Raw genomic sequence first — 25015 nt, forward strand, 5'->3', positions numbered from 1 at the left:
TGCAAGAATGCCAATGTCACACAGGCTGGCTTGTCTCTTGGTTTAAACACAGTCTATAGTATACCACCACCCCAAAGAAGGCCCCCCTTCATAATCACACAGAATAAAGATCTGGTTTATGGGCTGAATTCACAAAGCTTTAGTGTGCCAGAGAATTAATACAATGCTGTAGCAAATACTGACATTGTCATGATTTATGGTCCTGTTTCACATGTCCTTAAAATATCCTATCCAGCTAGAAGACTAACGACAAAACCTGCACAAGAAAATGAAGCGGATTCAGTATTGTCACTTCTTAAAATCACTTCTAATGAAAGGATCTGTACCGGGGCTCTTGTTTTAAATGGCAATTCCCATTAAGGTTAAGATACAAGCTGGCAAAGTACCTGCCAGAACAGTGTGGGGCCTCAGGCAACTGTACATAACATTTCTCAACACACAGAGTGTCAATTGAATCACAACTTCAGTGAGTTTTTGGACAGACATTTGAACTAATCTAGATTTAGTTAAATCTAAAGACATATTAATATATTTTAGCGTACACAAAATATTAAAAAATAAAAAGTAGTGCCTGAATGTGTATTTATTCTAATAATATAATCTACTGTATATAATACATATATATTATTAAAGTTGAAAGGATATAAGTGTGTGTGTGTGTGTGTGTGTGTGTGTGTGTGTGTATATATATATATATATATATATATATATATATATATATATATATATATATATATATATATATACATATATATATATATATATATATATCGAGAGAGATGAAACCTGAAACTTGAAACTTTATGTCTTTTCATAGATACACACTAATATATTTTGTATGAATGCAGAGTATTTCAAAGTGCTATTTCTGAACCGGCAATATCGACTGAATTATATAATTTAGATAACTTACATAAAAAAAACGAAGAAAGACAGGAACGCAGGTTTTGAAAACCCTTTTTGCTCGCCTGACGCTCGTAATTGCCGAGGGAGGGTCTATTAGGGTGAATATGGTAGCTCCATCCTCTTTATTCCCTGTGAAAGTGCGGCAGGTATACAGTCTGGGCAGGCGAGCACTGTGACGGCGCATCCAGGACCGCACGACAGGACTCTTGCATTCAGTTTAGAAGTTGCGGTAAGTGCAACCGCATTTATTTATTAAGTATACATTGCTTTCAAATAGTTCTCCCCGTAAAAATGGGAAGCCCTGATTAAATGTAAACCAAGCAATAACATTGCGTTATGACCAAAACAGCTGGCACTTACCGCGGACACGGCACTGACTGCTCCTGGCAGCGTTTCCTTGGAAGTTGTTGCGCACAAATGTCATAGACTAATATAAGGCTTTTTCAAATCATTTTTTTCCTTAATTTTTTTTTGAGGGGGGACAAAGTTTTACAAACAAACAATAACAACAGTACCAATACGATACAAAAAAATCACTAAAAAATTAAGGTAGAAGAACAGAATCTGAGGGCTTGGATAACTATTTTGAGATTACCATTTACGCATCACTAACATAATTGGGCAGGTGTTTAGTTTGCCCAATGTATTATTATTATTATTATTATTATTATTATTATTATTATTATTATTATTGTAAATTAAACTGAGTGTATAATAAATAATAACGACAACAGGGATAAAATGAATACATCTAAAAATGAAAATAATACATGAATTGGGAAAGATTAGTCCCAGATGTGGGGACCTTGTTAAACAGCTGTAATGTCGTTATTACTCTGGGGGCTAAATAACGTTTCAGTTGTATTTGGGGTAAAAGGGGAATAAAGTTGTGTGTGTGTTTGTTTGTGAGGAAACGTCTCTCTTGATAATTAGCCCAGTTTTTATTTTGCATCAGTAAGCTTTTTCCCCTGCATGGTCCATGGTCCTCATTCATCACATCAAGCTCCCCAAGGTGATGGGGAAAGAACCTGAGTTTCAGTATTGCCTAGCATGGTCTCAGTTCTCGACATCAGCCTTTACATTAACTTACACAGTGGGAAGTTCTCTTCAAGAAACCTAACACAGTATGAGTTGTACACAATAGTGAATAAAGCTCTGAGTTCATAGTGCAGTATATTTTCAACACATAGAGTATGTCCTCAATAGACTTAATTTACAGTTCTGCAATCTACCTACCCCCTTTCTATGATTGTGTTTTATATGGTTTGGTGTAAAATGTCTCAATGTGTTCAGTGTTTTTAGGATTTGTTAAAGTTTATATTAAAACTTTTTAATTGTATCTATTTACCTACCTACCTATCTATCTGTATCTACAAATAGAGAGGAACAATTAAGGGTGCACTCTTGAAGGTTACTTAAATGTGAACATCTGAATAGAATATATAGAAATACTTAGTGTATATATGCATTATATGAAAAGGTCATTAACCTGTATGAAACAGATTCACAGATAACACAAAGATGCTCATAAAACACTGTACTTGTCTTGTTAGTACAGTGTTAATGCAGCTAGACCTCAATCTTCAATTAAGCAGGAAAATAAAACCTGAAGTATATATGCAGCCTCTATACATACAGATTAATCTGAGGAAGCAGAACAAGAAAATCCTGTTCACCACTAGAGTCTACACATAATCACTAACTTAAACACCAGTAGTGGGTATATATATTGAATATACGAATTCAATCAAACATGTGGTAGTCAGTAGATATTCCCCTGGACAGTAAGGGACTGTTCCTGTGCTTAATATGGGCTCATCATATCGGCAGTTTCATATCTGTACAATTGTGTTGATAAGCAGTGTAAAACTGTAGAGTTATTGGAGTAGAGAGAGTTTTTGAGAATTAGAGGGAATGTGACTTTCATTCACTGGGACAAATACTAACACTAAGTAAAATCAGATAAACTGCTGCATAGTTCTGTATCATCACCAGAGTCTGATGCATTTATAAGGCACTTTAATGTGTCTGCAAGCCATTTTATATGTGCCTTTTTAAATAGATCCCAAAACGCCAGTCTGCTGCAGTGCTATTCAAAGTTAAATGACTGCTGCTGTGCCGCTGGTTTTCATAGGTCAACCATTTTTTATTTTCCATCCAGTTTTCATGAATAGATCAGATTTGCAGATTTGAAAGAATGAAAACCATTATTTGCTTCCTGCAGTTCTTCAATCAAGCATAATTGTCCTAAGTATTTCCCATGCACATTGTTTTCTTTTATATTATATTCCTGCTTTTTTGCATTAGTAGCTACCATGAGTTCAATAATGTGTCCGACATTGCTTCTAGTAAGCGAAGAAGACGAACTCACAATGGCATGGCAACAGAAAACCTTTTTGAAGCTGAGAATAAGATAGAAAATTGGATATTTAACAGATACGTTTGTGTGTGTGTAATAATAGAAATTTAAAAAGCATTTTTCATGTTCAGACCCTTAAAAGTTAAGTAATAATAATAATAATAATAATAATAATAATAATAATAATAATAATAATAATAATAATAATGATTTTTAGATCTTTTCTCCCTCAATATCAATGTGGGAAGCTTGACTGAACAGCTGTTGTACGTCACAATCATGGCAGATTGAGACAAGTGGCACTTCACAATTTCTTCTGGATCAAAATACTTGAAACAACCAAGTACATGGACATCATGTAAAAAAACAAAACAAAACAATAGCTTAACAAGCAGGCACAGAACATGGTATTCTTAATGCGTTTTGAAAACCCTTCAACCACCTTAATGCATTTCAGATGCTTTTCAGAGGTCCTTGGCGACTCTGCTCGAGTACAATTAGATCATGACATGGCTGGCTTTATCAACAGCAATGAAAGTGTTTTTGTTTTGTTTTTTCCCCCCTATCCTATTTTGAAATGTCGTAAACTCCCTGCCACTCGTTTATCCAGATTAACTTCTTCCTGAAGTGACCTCTTCCTGACCGAGGAGAGCAATGCTGATTCAAGCTGATCTCACCTGACCTGTCCTGCGCTCTGTTTCTCTCGCAGCTGAGATCCCGAGATGAGTTACTACATGGAGTCTGTTTCCGGGTGTCCCGGCCTACAAGCTTGTGGCCATCTTGGCATGATGGTAAGGCCTTGTCGTTAATCACCTGGCTTTGTTTAGGTGCTGCTGCCGTGTGTGTGTGTGTGTGTGTGTGCATGTGTGTGTGTGTGTGTGTGTGTGTGTGTGTGTGTGTGTGCAGGCAAGTCTGGAGTTAATCTGGGTATCTGGGGGACTGAGAGCTTTTTCTTGTCAGTCTGAATTGTTTACCTCCAGGAGCACTTGTAAACCCCTAATTGGAAACGTATCTAATCAGGTTCCCCATTTAACCAGCTAAATTTTAGTCACCTCCATTTTGAAAGGCACAACAAATAAATCATTGTAACTGTTAACTAAGTGTAGCAGAAAAAAACAAAACAACAGAACTGGCCAAGCAACATATTTGCAAACCCCACTCCGTCGAAGAGTGACTCTAATTATCTGTGGTGGAAACCCGAGCAGGGAAAGAAATAGCGAAGGAAGTGTCCTCGTGTTATCTTGAAACTGAACATAACTGTTCATTGCAGGTTCAAGAATAAACTCTGGCTTCCACCGGTGGCGTTTGCAAATTGGAGGCTTGGCAGGGTTGTTTTGTGTTTTGTTTTTTCTTGCTAACTTAGTTAACAGTTAATGATATTTGTTGTGCCTTTCACAAGAGAAATACGCAGAGGAGTTTCACTTGAGAATATTGCCCTGCACTATGCCTTCCGTACAGCCCAACAGCCCGAGTGCCAGCAGAAAACAGACACACGCATGCACAGGCACGTACGCACACACACACACACACGCACGCACACACACACAGACGCACGCACACACACAGACGCACACGCACAAAACGATTACAATAGGCATAATTGATGCAGCCTCTGTGATTAGAGGGGTGAGAGGCATTGGGATTCACAGCAGGTAAGTATTCAAACAAAGCACGGGCAGAAATGATTTAATTTGAATGCAAAAGGCGGATCTATTTAATATGGGAGAGGGGGGTCACATGCTAATGCCCACCCAGCCCACCTCAGTATAGCGAGACTGATGCCCCCTGAAAATGTCTGTTTGGCTCCGGTGGCATAATCTACCTTTGAAATTGAGATTACTGGTACACAAGGCCTTGGCGGTCAAAAGGTGAGTCACTGAAATGTGTTATTATTTACATTCATTTACTAAAACAAACTGATAACAGGAGTTTCCACATAGACTTCAGGCTGGTGACTACTGTGAGTATTTAATTGTCTAAACACACAACACTGTGGGCCTTTAGAGGTTTAAATACAAAGCCTCATATACTGACCACTCAAAGGGGACCAAGGTGTCAAAATGAGAACAATATTCAGCCTCTCATGTCCTTAGGTTTGGTTCTGGACCTTGCTCAGTTTCAGTGTCTTAGAAAATGCCTTACTGTTTAGATAAGGATTTGTTGGTGTGATACACAACTATCAACCACTCCTTCCAACTCATAAAATGTCTTTCGTGTCGACCAGCTCGAGACACAGCCCCCCAAAGTGCAGCACAGCCGATCTTAAAATCAGGAATAAAAAGTATTCACTGCGAACAGCCAACGTCAGAGAAAACAGCAACGACAATCAAATAGAAATTCCAAGGCAAAAAAAACAACCAAAACAAACACATTTCAGCCACAGGTTTAAAAGTCATCAGCGCCTCAGAATGAAGTCACACTGATGCAGAGTTGTCCACAGCGCGGTAACGGACGCCTCGTGCAAAAAACAGCTTTTGCATTACAAAATAGCCGGGAACCAGCTGAGATTAGGGCGTGCGCTGACACCGAGTAAGGAGGCAATAAATCGGTAAAGCACAGGGGGTGCATAGTCATTCAAAGCCTTAGGAGCAAATAACAGGATCTTAATAGCTGCCCCCGCGGTTATTGCATCTTTTGAAAAAGCTAATGGGCAAAAACAACGACGAAAACATGTCTTTGTTCTGGAGATGTTTAGGTCTACGGGGCAGAATCATTTCTCCCTGTAAGTGGGTTTGAAGGTCAAACTCAAATCTCGGGTGTAATTGCTGGGAGACGGGCAGTGTGCCGTTGTCTGTAGCGGCCGCCTGCTGGTCTCTCTCCGCGCTTGTCTCCGACACACACGGCCTCAGTCTTCCTCAGCCCCGGCCGGCTCTGCATGCCGTATAGCTTCGGAGGCGAGGCGTCAGACCCCATGTTGCAGAGATGCTCTCGTGCAGAGATAAGCAGCGCAAGTCCCGGCTATATTAACAGGTTGTAAAGCTGACAAGCAGCTGATAAACCCTGTCTTGCATTAACAAGAGGTCTTATCAGATGGGCAGTCATTCACCAAGACACAGAGCTCTGGCTTTAATGAGGGCTGGAGACACTCAGTAGCACAGTTACCAGCCACTGCAGGGATCCTATTAGGACTAAAGTGACATGGAACAGGCTTTGACATTCGCACAGTTTACCAGCACAGCTTCCACTGCCACCTCACCGGCTTCCTGCTAAACACAGGCCAAATGATCTCTTTTAACATTATCAAAGTATTCAAAACCGAATGAAACGTGTTGGTGTTCTGTGTGACATCGTCTTACTGCTCAATTCTGGTTCATACGGCCGAAATGCTGTGTTAGACTGTGGAGACGCAAAAGTAAGAAGTGTGTTTGGTTTACACCCCAGCTAAGATACAAGCATGTGGCTACAATGCTGGAACAGAGACCATTACCGCTCCGGTTACCCTTACTGTCCAATTTTGCCAAACACATTCATTTTCTCACAGCACGACAATTACAGAAAAAACGTAATTTCTTTTAGCTGAATACGTTAAACACGACGTGTGAGCACAAACCTATGTGTCTAGAGAAAGATTAACAAGAACCATCGCACTCCATTAACTGTTCTATTATAAGAATAGAAAATTCAGATGACGTTGTTTATTATGTGTCTACATGGTATTTCTAAAAGCTGAAATTCACTTTAACGTTCTCTGCATTCCAGCGGTTTGCCCTTTTGAATCAATTGTTAAAAAGAGCAAAAGCTGTAGAGGAAGAGGTTTTAAGAGACTCCCACATTTAAAAATATCTGCTGTGACTACAACACAAATACACAATCCCGTATCTAAGTTAAGAACAGACACTTGTTCAGACAAGATGTTCCCGTCTTGTTTTTTCCACCTGACATTCACATTTAACTTCCCCTGCCTCTAATGTGTTGTACAGAAGTTATCTGAAATTGTATTTGAAAAAAAAAAGAAAATCCCTGAGTGATAACATACTGTCTGTCACCTTAAGACACCTGCCTTTCGAATTGTTCTGTTCTGTGAAACTCAAATATTAATTCAAACTGAGAACAAAAATAAATAAATTCACAAACTAAACTTTTTGTTTCCGTATTTCCAATGCATTGGGTCGGCGTGCATGTGGATTCTGTTTTCACTTGAGATTTGTGTTTCCATGAACCCCACTCTTATCACATAATCATGCAAATGACGTGTTAGATATGAGGTTCAGATTTAAATTAGCCACGATGCAGGTCAAATACAAGTTCTCGTGCAGTTCTCTCAGGAAATCCCCCTGAAGGTAAAGTTTCCACGCATAGAAGAGTCTTACTCCAGGAACAGGACTGGTGACAATTGTGTTATTAAATCAAAACATTGGCCTATCTTGGAATTGCAAAGTACAAACCTGTATCCTAATCAGGTTTCAATTCATTGTCAGAAGCCACTTTCCACTATTTATAAATCAAAACGCGATAGGCTACGAGTTTGTAAATTATGTTTTGCGGGTAGGTCAATATTTTGATTCAGTCTAGCCCTTAGACTGGTATTGTTTGAAGAAAAGTCTTCGGCATTGTCAACAAACCTGGCGTGCATAGTGTGGCCATGCCTTGTAACTCTTAAATCGTGATGAGAAATATTATTTCCGTTGATTCTTGGATTAAAATATACAATAATCTGTGGTCAATCATGTATTCACAGCTGGATTAGCAACAGCAATGGAAAAGCCTCCTTGCACTTGTGCCCTTTCTGACGATCTATATAAAACGACAATAAATAATAAAACTCGTAGAATGCACAATACTTCCACAGGGTTCAAGCTGTTGTGTCAAAGTGTGCTATATATCCTCACCAACATAATAGCCCATTTATAATTATTTGGACACAGTACAATACAAAGCGAACATTGAAAAAAACATGTTTTAAACAATGAGAAATGCAAGGACACTGAAAACGTGGGGCTATAAAAGTCATGCTTCGGATGAATGAATGAGCTCCAAGATTATATGGAGCTTTTCATCAAGCACAAGGACCCCCAAAGTACTGGAAAATAATGCCCCGGCAAACTAACAATTGGCCACAAAAGCTGCGCCACATCTGGAGAGGAAAAACAACAGTCTGTGTAAACCAGCTCGCCACACAGGAGCGTCGTCACATGGTCAGAAAGGATGATTTAGCCGGACTGAGTTATTCAGTGGTGCTGTTAAAGTGGATGTCCAGAGTTGCATGTTTTGGAAGGAAATATTTGTAGAGAAATACAGGTCAAATCCAGGGATTGTAAGAAAGCAAAACCTAAAGAAAAACTAAATGTGATTTAATGGGATGATTAATTCAAGCGTTTGACTTCCAAAACACTGAATATTTTTAAAACTATAGATACATTATAATAAAGACAGTGAAATAATGGTTTACCTGTTTCGTGCTTAGAAATAGCCCCCCCTGGTGATCTCTTGCTTCAGTGGGAGCATTTCACGATTCCCCAGGAAATCAGCTGAATGAGAGCCAGGCCTGGGTACCCGTGTTCAGATTGTGTCTGGTGCCGCTTCTTTCTAAGCTTTCTAATCCCTTTAGTTTGAGCTATTTCAAAAAATAAAACACAGTGTCAATTTGTGTTGCGGTGGTTTGCTTATTCCAATACACTCATGCAGGGTATTTGCCTGATTGTTGGATTATTGATTATTGACATGGCCTGCCTCACTTGATGTGTCTTCTGTTGTCTTTTCAGAGACAGGCCTCCGATGTTTACCAGGAGCCAGTGGCGAATGGGGTGTATCTGCCACCGCAGCACTACCATCCACGCCCTTATTATCCACACGAGGTGGCGTTACAGGAGGTGCCAACGGGTCATGAATTTTGCGTCACAGGTAAGAAGAGACAGAGAGAAAAGAAGAGATGGAATCATGCCTCCGACTTGTGACTGACCCCTCCCGAACTTATCTTGAAAATATCGGAGAAGAGTTACAACAGAGTGTGGTGTACGGATGTATGTTCCCCTCATCACCGTTGGTGTTTTATAATGACTGATTTACATTCTAGTAAAAACTAACCTGAATCAGATATTAATTTTTTATAAAACACCAGTGGTAATGAGGGGAAAATATCGAAAATGCTGTGAATGAGGCAGCACTTCATTTTAGTAGAAAATAATTGGTAAATAAGCTGCACCGAACTAAAAACAGTTCGCTAACGGTACCAGCCAAAAGGCCCACAATACCTCCAATTGAACAACACGGATAGCGTCTTAGGGACCGGACAAATGATGATGTAAACAATACAACAACAACCCCAAAATATGTATTGTTCAGAACGAGAAACCGAGAGCTTAGCCAAACACTTGAGCTGGCCTTTGGGTGACTTGCGCGCTCTGCATTCCTCACAATGTTGAGTTTCCCCCTGCCAGGTCACTTTTATACAGACTTCTATTATTATTTGGAGTCGGCCTGCTTCTGCAAATCGAGCCACACAGGCTCCTCTCAGGCTGCGTCTCCGAGGGGGGACAGGCGACGTTGACCCCGGAGCGATGCCTTTAACAGATGTGTCATATTTTCCACCCGAAGTGGCTGCATGCCCTGCATTTTTCAGCGTTTACTTTTTGCGCTTATTTTTAACTGGAACATTCCTCCTGATGTGCCGGGTTCGCTTGGGCCCCGTCTCCCTCGCTTAAGCCCTGTTCATTCCAGAGACAGTGACACACGCCATTGGGGAGGGGGAGCGCTCACTGGGCAGCAGTTTTCTGACTTCAATTCCCAGCGGTACGCGGAGGACGCAAGGTCTGCAGTCTTTTCCCAAGCTTGATCAGACCCAGGGGTCCCGGCCCTGGGCTTCATTAGACAAGAGTTTTGGGCATGTTTGTTGCTGCGGGCACACTTGGATCGGGCCTCCAGGAGCAGTGGAGTGTGGAGCAGAACGTCGGCTCCTGCCATTCAAAGCTTGTGCCTTTAAGGGCAGACGTTCAAAGTGAGGATGTTTGAGGGAGAAGGAGGACAAATTCCCAGTGGAAAAAAAAATGACAAGAGGAGCTTAATTTCATTAGAATTAGAGCTCGTCAGAACATCCACGGTTTATGAGAAAACGCTTTTAATAGTGTTTGTTTGTAGTGTAGGATTCCCGTCAGATCATGGTACTTCACGTATAAAACTCTAATAAAGAAATATCAGGCAACCTTTCCTAATTCCTCAAGCAATTAATAAACTAAACAGAAAGCATCTGCACTTCTGGTCCTTATGTATACACTTACTTTGAGATACTCGTTTTTTTTTTTTTTCTTTCTTAGACTGGTACTTTAATGCCTACACCAGGTGTGTCCTATCTAGACCACAGTTACTTAAACCCACATATTTGAGAGATTGATGATCTTTTCATGGCAAACATTACTGTTTTCTAGTTATGACACACTTGTCTAGATATGAGAGTTTGCTTGTACGGCGCTGACCGTTTCTTTTAAATCTGCATTTTATGTACAAACTACCAATACACAACAGGAATGTACATGTGGTGTAAGATGATGTTTATGGTGCCACCAAAACACTTTCACAAAACTATACCCAACACCTAAGCAGACTTTATATAAGCATAGGTTTCAGTTTGTTCAAATGAATGAATTAATTAATGAATGAATGGAGGAAAACATGCACAGGTACAGTGAATGGAATGGTACAATGTTCAAATGTACTCAAATTCAATTCCAATTTAAACCGTTCTAATTAAAACAATTCCCTATTTATATACTTTACAATTGTAAATCAGAGGACAGATGTTAAAGGACCCTGTCTGACACTTTATCTCATATCACACAAGCCTGCCTAGCACTGTTCATTTCATGGCAGTGTTTATATGAATTCCCTCCACACTTCTTCTGTCTCGAGTGCGCCGTGCTTTTATTACAGCCTCCCTGCTGAAACTCTTCATTAGCCTCCTCTCTCTCCCTCTCCCTCTCTCTCTCTCTCTCTCTCCGTCTCTCACACACATACGAACACACAGCTGTGATTCTGAAAAAAAGAAAACTTGTAAAAAACAGAGGATATAAAAATGGAACACTAGTGGGGTATTTTTTTTTATTTGATGTGATTTTTTGTGTTGTTTTTTGGGAAACCTGACAGTTGTGAGGTTGCAGCTGGACAGTGTGAGAGAAAGAGACGAGGGGGGGGTGGGGGGGGCGCAGGGGGTAGGGGGGTGGGGGTCTGACGAGGGGCACGTCCTCGCGGTTGTTGCAGGCACATTTTTTATTTCTAAAAGTAAACAGACGGTCTGCGGGGGTCTGGAGGTTATGGGAATGGAGGAAGCCGTGATGCTAATCAGCCCGGCACACACTTCCCCCGACAATAAAACAAAACAAGAAAAAAAGGAGGAGGAGGGAGGGGGGGGTAAGAAAATGACGGAGAAACGGGAGCCCCACCTTCTTCTGTTAGCGTGTCGGCAGTGACACAGACCCCCTCCAGTGACGGAATGGGAAGGAGTAAAGAACAAGAGAGAAAGGAAGGGAGAGCTCGGCTATATTTGACTGAGAGCTCACAGTCCGCGCATTGTTGCGTTATGTACTTGACCACTGAAGCCCTTACAAACGAAATCTTTCCATCCTCGGTGTAGGAGCTTTGTTTCTGTGTTCACATGGCACAGACAAAACAACTCTCTTTCCCAAGCCTCAGGATAGGGCAGCTGAATGTTATATAAGGGGGATAAAGCCATTAGAATACTGTTATATCTGAAGCAAACAAGTTGGCGGAACAACGTGCACATAGCAGATGGGACAAAGTGACACAAAATATTATCGTGCATCACAGAGCTTTTTGGGATTCTTCAAATGTTATTGGGCAGGGGATCGCCTCGATAAAGAGACGACAATAGCTCGCTCTAACCATTTCTGTTTACGTGGGCCTCTGTCTTCCATCTGCGTGGCTGTCAGAGCTGTTTCTTGTTACTACTCTGTAGTGTTGGAAAACAGCATGGGTAAACACGCTACTGGCGACACAGAACTAGGCCACACACGGACGTTTCAGCTGAGCTTTCAAATCTCAGGTTTACATAACTTTAAACGAGAGACAAAGAAAAATATATAGACGGCAAGGTAAAGAATGACGAGAGTATGGTAAACCACAGAAGTCTGCTCATGAGGTGTATTTTTCCACTTAAAGAGTAATAACCGCAAAGAAAAAACACAGACACACACACACACCAGTAAGTCAATCGAGAATATTAATCACTAAGTGTCCTCTTTAAACTGCTAGCTTTTAGTTGTCTTTCGTGAAAATGGTCTCCCACTTAGGCCAGTGACACTCCACATCTGCCTTGTCATGTGAAGATAAAATGGTGCTTTCATGAGGCGCAGCATAAGAGCACCCTGAATGACACTGAAGCATAGCCACTGACATCAGTGTCAGCTTAAATACAACTTTCCCGTGTCAAGCACTTGAACCGCACGTATGATGTCTGGAATGGACTCATCGCGTGAGAAAAGCCTGCATTCTCGTAGCAGGTCAAATTGGCAGAATTGAGGCCCAAGCTGGAGCAGCGTTCAGTGGGAATGGCAGTGAAACCCCAAGAAATGTGAAATTAGCTCCACAGGTCTTCAGGGTCCTGCATGATCAGCCCCCCCGCCAGCGGTTCATGGAATACCTGCTGACAGGATGATTGTCAATTGGTTAATTAACACCGAATCAGTCTTAATTAAAAACCTTCTGTTCGGCGTTTGCTCGCATGGTAGATTAGACTTGAATTACACTTTTTTTAAATGTGGAGAACTGCGGACCATTAGGAGACGTCCCCAGCGGACACCGAATCCTTGAGGCCTGGGTTTTGCCGAGCCGTCCTTTCTCTGCATGCAGGCAGGATGCTGGACGTGTGTAGTAATACAGGAGTAGCCTCGGAACGACAGAGCGAGAGAGTGAGGAAAAACAAAAGATTGTGATAGACTATCAAACTGTAAGCATACGTAACAACCAATAATGAGACTGAAGCATAAACCTTTAACAAAGATTGACAAAGACTGCTGAAGATTATAAATACTGTATATATCCATAGGTATGTATATATTCTAACTTACATATTAATGTATATAAGAAATCAAAGTAGAGGAAAATAAACTGCCACCAAAACGTCAGTGCTAACCTGCCAGCACCAGCATGGAGAGAGGAAAGCTTCTGTATGACAGCTTATGATATGGATGCAGCCCGTAATTAGGAGAAGATTAAAACATTAGCCCAATATTGGCTAAACGAAGCGTGAAATGGGAAGAGCGGCTTTTCTCTGGCCGCACCAGCGAATGGTTTCTGAGAGTGTGCCTGTGAAGAGATGAAGAGGGAGGGGATCGAGAGAGAGAGAGAGACAGAGAGAGTGTGGTCTCCTAGGGACTGGAGACTGAAGGGGAGAGCTAATTCAATTAGCCTCACAATAGAGTGATGGGGGGCACGTGGTGGCACTAATGGAAGAGAGAGATGTCCTTTTAGCGAGGCTAATTGTTTGGAAAGAGCCAGGCCTTTGTGTCCTCCCCCCTTCTCTCTGCGGGAGTCCTGTGATCTCTGGGAGGCCTGGTCCTGCCCACTGGATCTGCAGACTGCAGGGCCAGGCAGTCAGCTAGAACAAGGGGCTACATGGGTCACATTGTCAGGGCACGGGGTGGGGTGGGATAGGGGGTGTCAAGGGGAGCAGGCTAAGATCCCAGAAGATAATGAACACAGAAAACCACACAGAAAAACAAACAGGCTTCGGCACGGCTTTCTACTCTGGAAATCATGAACTCCACGGTGCAGAACACCGTTCATAATTCACAAACGCTCCCGATCTTTGCAGAAAAGACACGTGATATATTTTGCTGTTTGGAGCAGCGGTATTGGTAGCAGGGTTTGGTTTATAACATGTCCGTGTCGTCTATTTGCAGATTGTCAGATTGCGAATAGTGCTCGGTATGTCGGAGAACACAGATGAAAGGATGCTGTGTTCGAGTTGCGCTCACAGCTGAAGTACTGTAGCCGTAATCAGTCCTTTTTCTTGGGGGGCTGTATGATTTTAGACTCCAATTAAGTTATTATTTATTTATTTCCCCAAACAATACAAAAACAAGGCTACTGACCTGAGTCCAATATTGATCAAATCCTGCTCAAAGTACATTGTCTGTTGACATAAAATTGACAACAGTAAAAAATTAAGTCCATCAATGCGCACTTAGTGATCTGAAGGCTAAACAAGACTGTAATTTCGAGCCTCTTTATATAATATCCAGCTACACCAGCAGAGAGATCTCTAAAATCACTCAGGTTCAGATTTTTTTTATCAAATAGGTGAATACAAAATAAATAACTGACACAGCAGACATTAGAATTGTTCATGAGTTTACTGGACCTTAAACCCCCCCTTCCTTTGAACCAAAAAAACAACCAGACAAATTAAATGAATGGGAATCAAGTTGACTGGAACCCTCTTCACCAGCCTTCCTCTATGTAACCCCCAGTTTTAAAGCTCAATTAAACACACAGTCTTTGATCGGTGTGAATACTTTCCACCACACATGTATGCAACTCTGTGTGTGAAAGACGTGTCTTTTCTGACAATATTTCCCTGGAAAAGTGTTATAAAGTGTCACAAAAAGTAACTATAACTCATCCAAAAAGCTTTTCAGTTTAAGGTGAGCAATACTTGAGATATGGCTCACTAGATGATAAACAAAGGTTTTGGAAAGCAGCTTCATAAAGCAGAGCTTGAAGTAATTAGGACACAATTGCAGGATTTTGCTCAAGGTGGTTTTGCTCACTGTGAAACAATGTCAGCATGTGACCAGCCGAGTGTGTATAAGGCTGGATTTGTGCAATCAGTCTTATTTTCGGTATACTACTTTTATTTTTGGTACAGTAACCAGCTTGATATATATATATATATAATTTACAGCAAAAGAGGAGAGAGTGAATCCTGTGGAACCCAGTTTAATATCACAAGTTACTACTTGTTTCAGGGTGTTGTCTAATGACTGTGGTTGAAGTTCAAGTTTATGAATGGATTAAAACAAACCCAATATCCCTAAATGCAAACTACACTGGAATTTGGTCTCCCTCTCCTTTCAATCTGCCTTTGAATTTGCCTTTTGGGGCAGCACTGCTCTTTATTACAATGGTTGCTACAGCTGGAAGTGTTTTTGTTCACTGACGAGACTCAGAGAGTTATAGCTATATTGCGTAAAGAAGACTATGTGCTTGTTTTTGAGGTTTGTCTGTTTATTATATGGCGTTTAACAAGGAAGAAGTCTGTGTTCATATCTGTGAAATGATTCTACCTTTACCAGGCTTTTTCTCACACTGTTTTAATGATGGCAAATTGATATCCTCATCTTAATTCCTTCAGATGAAAGACAGTGCATCTATGTGTATGTTCTCTCCGTCTGTTTACATTTATACCTGAATTTGGGAACACCCTGCAGACACTGTGAAATGTGAAAAGTTGGCATGAAAAAATACAAACATTTACATAACAATTAAGACATGTGGACATGCAGAACACAGCCATCCTGACGGGAAACTCCAAACACATCAAAAATCGCTGAAATACCAATAATAGGTATTCTGCTTTTCCGTGCCAAGTCCCGGTGCTCTGAGGATGCCTGCATTTACATCAGATACAGGGCTGATGCTGCCAATCGAGCGAATATCACAATGCCAATAAAATAAAAAGGGCCCCTAAGTAGGAATTTCATACTATTTTGCCTCATTTTAACTTTTAATTTCACACACACCAATGTTTTCAGGATATACATGTTAGACAAAGAGACTCTGACTGTAACGGCCACACTAAAAGCTCCAGTTCAGATATTAAACAGGATCACTATTAGCCTTAATGGTTGCCCTCGAGCTATAAAGGGCCCAGGCCGAGGTTTTAGAAGTAGATACAAGGAGCTCATTAAGAAAAACAAAGAAAAGCACAGAGTGAGTCAGTGACACGAGAGCAGTACCCCTCGATGTTTAGACCTGACCACTAAACCACACGGGCCTTTCAAACGTTTCCAATGCAGCTGAGGTCTGTGCAGGGAAACACAATCCACCTCGGCTAATGGAAACTCGTGGAATCTCTATTTAAAAATCTATACAGGATCAATACAACAGCTAGACTCTCCCCCCCATGAAGAAATATTCATACGCCTGCTGTATAATGTGAAATGGGTGTGTTCAACTGGGATCTAAGCTATAAAGCAGGGAAGTTTCAATACTAACAGGGTATATTTATTTGTGCACGTGTGTGCGTTTGTGTGTCTGTGGCGTGAGGGTGAGAGCTGATCAGATTCAACAACAAGTGCACTTTTAATTTATATATAATCAATGATCTATATTGTACAAACCATTCATTCATCCCCAGGCTTTAGACATGTGGGTCCTGTTGTATGTTTAGTGACACTAAACGACACCGAAATGACACAACCGTTAAACTAATGCAAATTCTCGAGTGAAACATCCCCACAGAGCCTCGCAGAGCATAAAGGCCACTGCTTCCCCGAACTGGGTTGCGTTAAGGTTCTGCACAAGGACGTTTCAGCCTCTGTGAATACGGCTGATGTTTCTAAGCCAACCGTACACCTGTGGATACAAAAACATCACTTTCGGGACTCTCTCGGGCGAAGTCCTTGAAACCAAATTAGATGAAGCTCAGGGTGGTGCTAGGGGAAGCAAGTCACAACTCACACACAATCTGCCGCTTGTGTACTAAACACACAGACCGCACACTTATTTATATTGTTTCACGAACGCGCGCTTTCTTTTTGGCAGCATCCCGAAGAGCTCACCACATTGTCACGTATTGTTACTGCTGGCTGGAACCACTGGACCAGTCTGTTACAGTCACAATGACAATCTATTGCTATGGCAGCTAATTTTGTAAGGGTGCTTGCTGCCCAAAGGGAAGCTGAGTCTCTCTCTCTCTCTCTCCCTCTCTCTCTGGTGCGGTTTTACTGGGCTACTCAGAAGCTTCACAGACTAATTAGCTAACCTAATTACCAAAATGACGTGTTGATTATTCTTAATGAAATTTAGCGTCTAAAAATAAAATGAAAACTTGAATCAAATAAATAAATAAAAAAAATGAAACAATCCTTGCGCAAATCAGATTCTCTTGGAGGACTGTGATGACCAATAGTCTAAATTCAATTTCACAAGACAAATAGCTTGTTGACCTAAATAGGAGAGGAGGATAGAGGATGGAGGGCCAGGAAGATATGTCTTTCCAAACCTTCAGCACATTTTCATCTCTTAAGGGGGCAAGAGTTCAGAATTGGACTAAATACATTTACATACATACAAAATCCTTGCCATGTGAAAACAAATATCCTGTAGCTTTACTATACACCAGGAAGACAACTCACATAATTCTGTCACACAGCAGAGCATATTCCATCTGTTGGATACATGTAAGGGATTTAAATATATATATATATAGATATAAATATATCACAATAACTTTAAATAAACCTTAAGCATGACATCCGGACACTTGCTTATGCGGAGTTTGTGGTTGTTATGGGTTTAGGCAGAATTCTGTAAATTAGGTCCGAACTTGAGAGAGAGAGAGGGAATTCAGGGGAGATGTCAGGAGCATGAATGGTGAAAGGGTGAAGTGACATTAATGGGGTCTAGGGGGCATTCCCCGTCCAGAGAATATGCTCAACTGAAACGTGTGTGCGCATCCTTCAAAGATGTGATAGGTGAAATGTTTTATTTCATTTTTTTAAGAATGAAAATAGAGGAACTCATCTAGCTTAAAAAAGATGAAATCCTATTTGACGTTTTTTCTTTCCAAATCTTCTGGAAGGCCGCCACACAATCATATGACATGAAGCTACTAACTTTGTACGTTTTTAAGAATGCCCTGGAAGAAGGAAATCGAGGAAACATGTTGAAAAAGCTCTTGCATTTTTGGGTGTAAATGTCAGAGTTGCATTTCAGCCTTCTCAGACTCAGCAGGCTGATGTGTTGTGTATGTCACACAAAGTATTGCATAAGTGGTCCTGTTCCCAAGCACCAAAGCAATGCCTGTTTCCTCAGAGACACCTTTCTGACCAAATACTGATCTCAGCTGTACTTCTACAGTACTGCTACAAAAGAGGCGAGGGCGGGAAAGAGTTGTTCTCATAAGCAATTAGTTTATTTCTCATAGTTTCTAAACTAGGTATCAGCCCCCTTGGATTTGAGTAATTGGAAACAGATATGGCAGTTTTCATTGTGCCCCATGGGGTTAAAAGATATGTTACTGTCACTGAATACTATGATTGAAAGACCAGACAAGAATGTAATTGCATTCTGCAACCCTTTGCATTCAAACACCGCCCATCTCTACGACACTGACTGGGGACCAGCCTCTTTATGCCGAAAGAAACCGAGGGACAGAGAAACGCCCTGAAGGAGGTAGAGGGAGGGAGTGAGTGAGTGAGAAAGAGAGAGAAAGAGAGAGAGGGAAAGCTAGTTTCAACGAGAGACAAATCCAATCTGAGAGAGAGAGAGAGAGAGAGAGAGAGAGAGAGGAAGAAAAGAAGGCAGACAGAAGGTGGGAGGGAAGAGGATAGAAAAGAAGTAGAAGAAAAAAGAAAACCTACCGGTGCGCAAGATCCATTAAAGACAAAAGTACTTTAGGATCGGCACACAGAAGGGAGAAAAAATAAAGAACAAGGTTTCGGGAGAAGATCAACGTTATTTGAACTTTGGATCAGACGATCATGACGGCAGCTGTTGACATGAAACCGACGTTAACAATCATAAAGACAGAAAAAGTAGACGGTGAGTTGCGCATTTCCAAAAGTTGTTCGCATGCATGACGGCGAGAGATGAAGAATAATGTGTGATATGGAAATATGGGTTGGATTGCATTGCCACTGATTCCCAAGTGCTGAAGCCCGATGGTGCATCCATAGCAGACTCAGCTGTTGCATCTGAGGACCGGGGCTGAGGCTGCATGTAAAGGTGCAGCTTTGCAAGTGCGGGTTTGAATGCGGGAGATGCGCAAGTTTCATTTTTAATGTCATCTAACGGTAACGCAGAGCTTGAAAGCAAACTGGACGGCACTGAGATGGGAGTTTCAAAACTAGTTTACAGACGAAGCAGTTAACCTAGTGTGCATGTATTGAAGCATTGCAAAAGTATCAACACATTAAATAGACAGTGCCACATAAAAACGATTTTATAATCAGCTCGGTTTTATTTTATTATTAGTGTGCGTGTGTTTAGGATCTTTCTTGGTGATACTATGATGCATGTGACTATTTATTTAAGGCACTTCTGCCTTGTGATACAACAATCTTAAAATCCAATTTGCAAATTGAAAAATACACACGAAATGTACCAGTTGTACTGAACTGTCACCTTTCAGTACAACTTTCTGTTGACGTATTTTGTCGCTCCGGTCACACTAAAGTTTCAAAGACGTTCCTGGTGTGACATCTGCCAACTACGAAAATGTAAGTTCTCTTTCTGTAAAAAGTGGAAGAAAAAATAAAAGTGTTTTGCATAGCAGTGCACTAAATTTGGCGACCTTTCCTAAGACTGAGTTCAATTAGAGATGTGGCTGCAAACGACCAGTTAACCCTTTCATGAACTGGTCTTCACACCACTCTCTGTTGGAGCCAGTCAGTGGGACCTTCCTTTAGTTTATTCTGTGTTTAATTGTTGAATCTACTGCAAAACTGAGATAAGCAGAGGAGTGTCGAAACATAAACAAATAAACAATACTTTCACAGATTTCTTTTCTTTTAACTAGGCTGGCTATTATATACATTGTCCTGCACATTGTGCTGTTCCTTGTGGAGCCAAATCTGATAAAGCTAATGTTGAAGCTGGTTGTGGTAACATTAACTGTTGCAGTGCATGTGCAAGCTAAACATTTTACCGTGATTACGTTGACACACCACTGTTTTTCTGGCCCATGAATCGTCCTTACTTCTATCTGTTTATTAGACAGTATTGTGTTGAAAACATGGGATCATTTTAGTACAAAAGTGAGACAGTATTATGAAAACGCCCCATGTCAATGCAGAAAAGAGATACATTCACATCTGAATGACACCAATATCTCCAGCAGACCTGGGGGTTAGCAGCTGTGAGAGAAAAGGGTTCACAAGGGTGATGAGGGTATTTAACTCGGTGTTATACATGTCCTGCATCCTGAATGTTTGATTGATTGTAAGTGCAGTACCAGTAAGAGCAAGTGGTCGAGTATTGTAGTGTCTGTGTGCGGATATGGAAATTCTTGTGGTGGCTTTCTTGTTTATAGCCCCTTTAAGTGTGACCGTATTCCTTCAAGTTCATAGGGTCAGTAAGAGTTCAGTTCAGGGCGCATTCAAATTGTGTTTCCTGGTGGCAAGTTTTTTTTGTAGGAAGCTAATAAAGAAATGCTGGCAGTAATGCTATATGAATACAAGACAACATTTAGGGCAACCCTTGTCCCCCTGGCTATAGGTAAAGCAGACAGACAGATGCAGTAGGTTATCAATCGATACAGCAACTTGCTTTAGTTAGTGCAACCTCTTTAAACTTGTAACTGAAATCTTACGTTGGTTCACTTTGGAAGCTCTGTGTGCCAGCTTCATTATGCAAACACCTGGGGGGTGAAAAAACAGAGAAAGATCAAAAAAAGGAAAGCCGAACGTGCTGACTCTGACAGCTGCAGTGAGAATGACGAAATTTCTCACCATTTTGCGAAATCGTTCAGTACAACAGCACAACTTCTCTCACATTTAAGCCTCTTTTCCACTCTGCTCATTGTAGTGGCTTGCTGGAACTTTAGACCGGGAGGCCTGACAGCATATTCATCATCGCTTCATGTCTAACAAGGTTTAAAACAGCACTAACCGCTTTCTTGTCCTCATTGATGGGCCTTCTCTAGAATTAGCCAGTCATAACACAGCAGTGCAATGTGCTCCTGGAACCCAGAACTTGTCCTACAAAACACAGTGAGGTTCCACAGAGATGTCTGACTGGACCCACATGCTCTATTGTGCAGTCTTGTAAAGCAAATACTATCAGTTTGTGGTTCTATCTCTGCATAGACATTTTGAACACAAAACAAAAACAAAGAAGAAGAATCTGGTGTCATATTTATAACCACACAAAATTAACTTAAATATGTAAGTAAACACTTTTGAAGTGAAAGATAAACATATCCAAACCACAAAGAGGCTGTGCATGTATCAGTGTGTGTGAGTATTGGGTGACATCTGTCTCAGAGTGCATGTATTTGTGTAACAGTATTTAAAATAACCATTCAGGCCGTTTCCACTCTAATGTCAGCAGTGCTGTGTTATCAGGGACGCAATCTCAGGAGGTTATTAACCTACAGTGGATAATGGGCACGTTTCCTGCAGCAGCCTCATACGGGCCTGTGAATGAAGCTGGCACTCTGCTTACTGAGACGCTGGTATTTTGGCCGTGTGCCACAGATCTGCATATAAAAATCAGCCAAATAAGAAAATATGTAAATGTTGCAAACTGACATTTACTGGTAGACTAGTGATTTTCAAACATACTTGAATGGTTCATCCCATAGCCTCCCTCTTTCAGTTCATGTTTTGCACTGTTTTGTAGCCTGGCAAATTTATATATATGAGTGTGATATAAAATATATATGTATATCTCCTAGGCTCTACTGAAGGTTAATACTGAATACATACAACTTCAAGGGTACCATTTATGTTCGGAAGATGACCCACTCTGATCTCTTTTGTTCATCACACAGAAAATATTCTGACGAGAAGAAACAGCTTTTGGTCTAGCTTGAGGATGCCCGTCTCCTTTGTGATACAACATGTTTCAGGGTATTTCAATGCACGATGTATCATTGAATGTAGCTGTTGAAGGCCAAATTCAATTAAAACAACCCTGCTTTTCGTTTCACCATACAGTTAGTCTGAAATGCTATTAAAAACAAAAATACTGCTCTAGAATACAAACACGGGGCATTTACGGTAAACTTGATTCTGCAGTGTTGTGAAGGGAAATGGCTGCTTTTAAGATTTATATTCATCATTAATGAACTGTTGACAATTACGGTGAGGGAGGTAAACAACACACAGCGGTGAAGACACATCCGCAAATCAAGGGCTTTCTCTTCCACATCCATCACGCTTTACCAGTAATTCCTTACATTTACAAGCAAAGCATCAAGAAAGTGCACCAGTGTTAACATCCTGAGGAACACAACAAATAACCCAGTCAAACCCTATTAACAGCGCAGTATCTGATCGATTTTTTAGCTCCAGTTTCACGCACACAGAAGTTACCCACCCAGCGTCACAGTTTCTGCACAGACATCGCAGGACAAACGCTCAATACAGGTGATGTGGAAAGTCAGACAGGTGCCAGTGTGGGTTTGACAAGCAGCAGTAAAGAAGCAGAGCCCTTGGCAAAGTGTTCAACCACACACCTGTGTGAAAATGGCTGCGAAAACCGTTCTCCCCAAAGAGCAGATGCAAGGCGCCACCAGTGTGGGCAGGGGCAACACGATCAGATCTACCAGAGGCTGACATACTAAGTCTTTTGTTCATAATTTGGAATAAATGTGATCTTCACTTTTAGAAGCTGTATCTTTTAATCATTAGTACTTGAACATGGTGCTTTTCCAGCTGTCGTGTATCTCTAATGTCTATTCATTTACTGCATCTGCTGTCCTTGTCTGTTTTAAAAATCAGGCCTTGCTAGATCAGTTTGAAAGTAAGAGAGCATTTTGGAATGAAACTGAGTAAAGAATAGGCTGGCAGCCACTATATACATATGTGCATCAGTATCAGGTGAAGACTAATACAACAGGGCAGAGAGGAACTTCAGTGCAAGTGAATTTGAACCAGATGTTGTGTTTGCATCATCTGCAGGTATGCATTCAGTACAGCAGATTAAAGATGCAAGACAGCTAACATTTCCAGTACAGGCACGTATAAGTCTTGACTTATAGCAGAAGTCATCAAGTCTGGTGCACAATCCCATGGACTGGCTAGACTTCATTTGGTGTCGACTGGTGACTGTTGCGGTCGGTATGATTAAAGCCGTTGACAGCTAACGTAGCCAAAGCCGACAACAGCTATCACAGAATGACTGTTCAAATCGTCAAAGCCAAATCAGTTAAACGATGGAGTTCTCTGATTTGTGTTAAGTAGTTCCTGGTATACACAAGGGCAGCTCTGTGATGCAAAGAAGGTGGTTAACAGCAGAAAGACAGTCTGACACTGCTGCGCGATTCCCATCAATGAGAACAGTCCCGCTGCCTCGCTGTTGTGAGTGTGATTCGTGTGGCGTGTGGAAAGGTGTCCATGCTGAACCCCCCCCATCCCAAATGGCACACTTTGTGTTTGTTTTAATTGGGAACTCCTCTGATCTGCCTTTGCAGGGTTGAGTGACTGACAGGAATCCCTGTCTGAGGAGGAGGCTCGTCTCGATGGGCTGCTTATCTGATTCAGACTCTGAGCTGTGCTAGCTAGGCAGGAGCAATCGATCGCCAAATGCCTGTTAGTACTAAGGGGACCGACCCCACACAAAAGCAAAACCAAAACCAAAAGCGGCGGTTCTGTTGTGAGCCGGGAGCGCGTGAGGGGTGTTTATATTCTGGATCGAGTGACCCGTGCTAGACAGAGTAAGAGTTGCGAGGAGGAACAAGTAGAACCAGGAATGATTTTTGGTTCAATTCCTCAACCGCATCACTCACAAACCCGCCTCGATTTTATTTCTTCTTGCTACGAGCAGCTGTGTAAACAACATTGGCTGTTTCTAGTTTCTCTGATGTGGGCTGGGGACTGAACAAAACAAATGTCTATTTTTTTAATGATTTTTGTGTGTGTGCATATATATATAGCAAGAGAGATAATAATAAAGAAACATCCATTGGTGCAAGTCATCAAAACTGTCATTTGCAAAGCACATCCCTCGAAGGTTTCTCTGTGCTGTGGCCACATCTCTGGGGAACACCCCCGAGAAATGTGATACAGCATCACAGCGGCCCTGTCTTGCTGTCCTGGATACTTTCCCTTTGAGCTCCGAGGACGCTGCTGTCTGATAGTTCGAATCCAGTGGCATCCCTCCCCAGGGTGACTTTAAATTCCTATCTGGGAAACAGATTTACAGATCACAATGGCAAGACTGTTGAAGCAAAGACATGCTCCTGTGATCTGGTGTGGCTTGGGTAGTGAGCACAGTTGCTGCTTTTGGTCTGTGCTGTGTTTCGCAGAGATATGAAACCTTTCCTGCTCCCAAGGTGAACAGCCAGCCACAGCCCCATTTTTGTCTTTCTCACAGTTTTGTATTTACGAGCAGATTGAATCATGTTTAGGTTCTCTGTTCATGTAGATAGAAAAGGTGGTTCCATCTCGACTTTGTTTCTGTAGAAATCATCTGTTGTCTAATCACCCTCCAGTTTCATACTGTAGCTTTTAAAGTTTTACGATTAAAAGAAGTTCAGTTTATCGCAGTGGTAGACAGTAAGCTTTTGTGAGACGGTATGAACTGAGAGGAAAGAGTTAATCTATCTGAGTGGGGTAAATTTAGATAATCACTAAAATTGAAGGGTTTTAGTGTATGTCTGTGTGTGCGTGTGTGTGTATATATATATATATATATATATATATATATATATATATGTATATATATATGATATATTTGTGTCAGCCACTGAAGCCAACCACGTACAACACTGACAGAAACTAATAGTGCAAAAGAATGTGTACTGGAACACATACATATATGTATATATATATATATATATATATATATATATATATATATATATATTGATGTGTACCAGTATATCTATCTATCTATATCTAAACATATTAT

General features: G+C 41.1%; 1 protein-coding gene across 3 annotated transcripts in view; it reads left to right on the forward strand.

Annotated features, from left to right (window-relative positions):
* The first annotated feature begins 1044 nt into the window (after window positions 1-1044).
* Window positions 1045-25015, forward strand: part of ets1 (v-ets avian erythroblastosis virus E26 oncogene homolog 1) — a 46634-nt gene continuing 22663 nt past the window's right edge. For 2 of the 3 annotated variants that reach the window (XM_066709753.1, XM_066709763.1), the window contains exons 1-3: window positions 1045-1135; window positions 3975-4056; window positions 8968-9106. In XM_066709753.1, the coding sequence (XP_066565850.1) occupies window positions 3988-4056; window positions 8968-9106 (208 nt within the window). In that variant the 5' untranslated portion in view covers window positions 1045-1135; window positions 3975-3987. Of the gene's footprint in view, window positions 1136-3974; window positions 4057-8967; window positions 9107-18614; window positions 18983-25015 lie in introns of those variants that run through there. The other variant, XM_066709772.1, reaches the window with a different exon arrangement.

Source organism: Amia ocellicauda, chromosome 1 (genome assembly GCF_036373705.1).
Source record: "Amia ocellicauda isolate fAmiCal2 chromosome 1, fAmiCal2.hap1, whole genome shotgun sequence".
Taxonomy (NCBI): domain Eukaryota; kingdom Metazoa; phylum Chordata; class Actinopteri; order Amiiformes; family Amiidae; genus Amia; species Amia ocellicauda.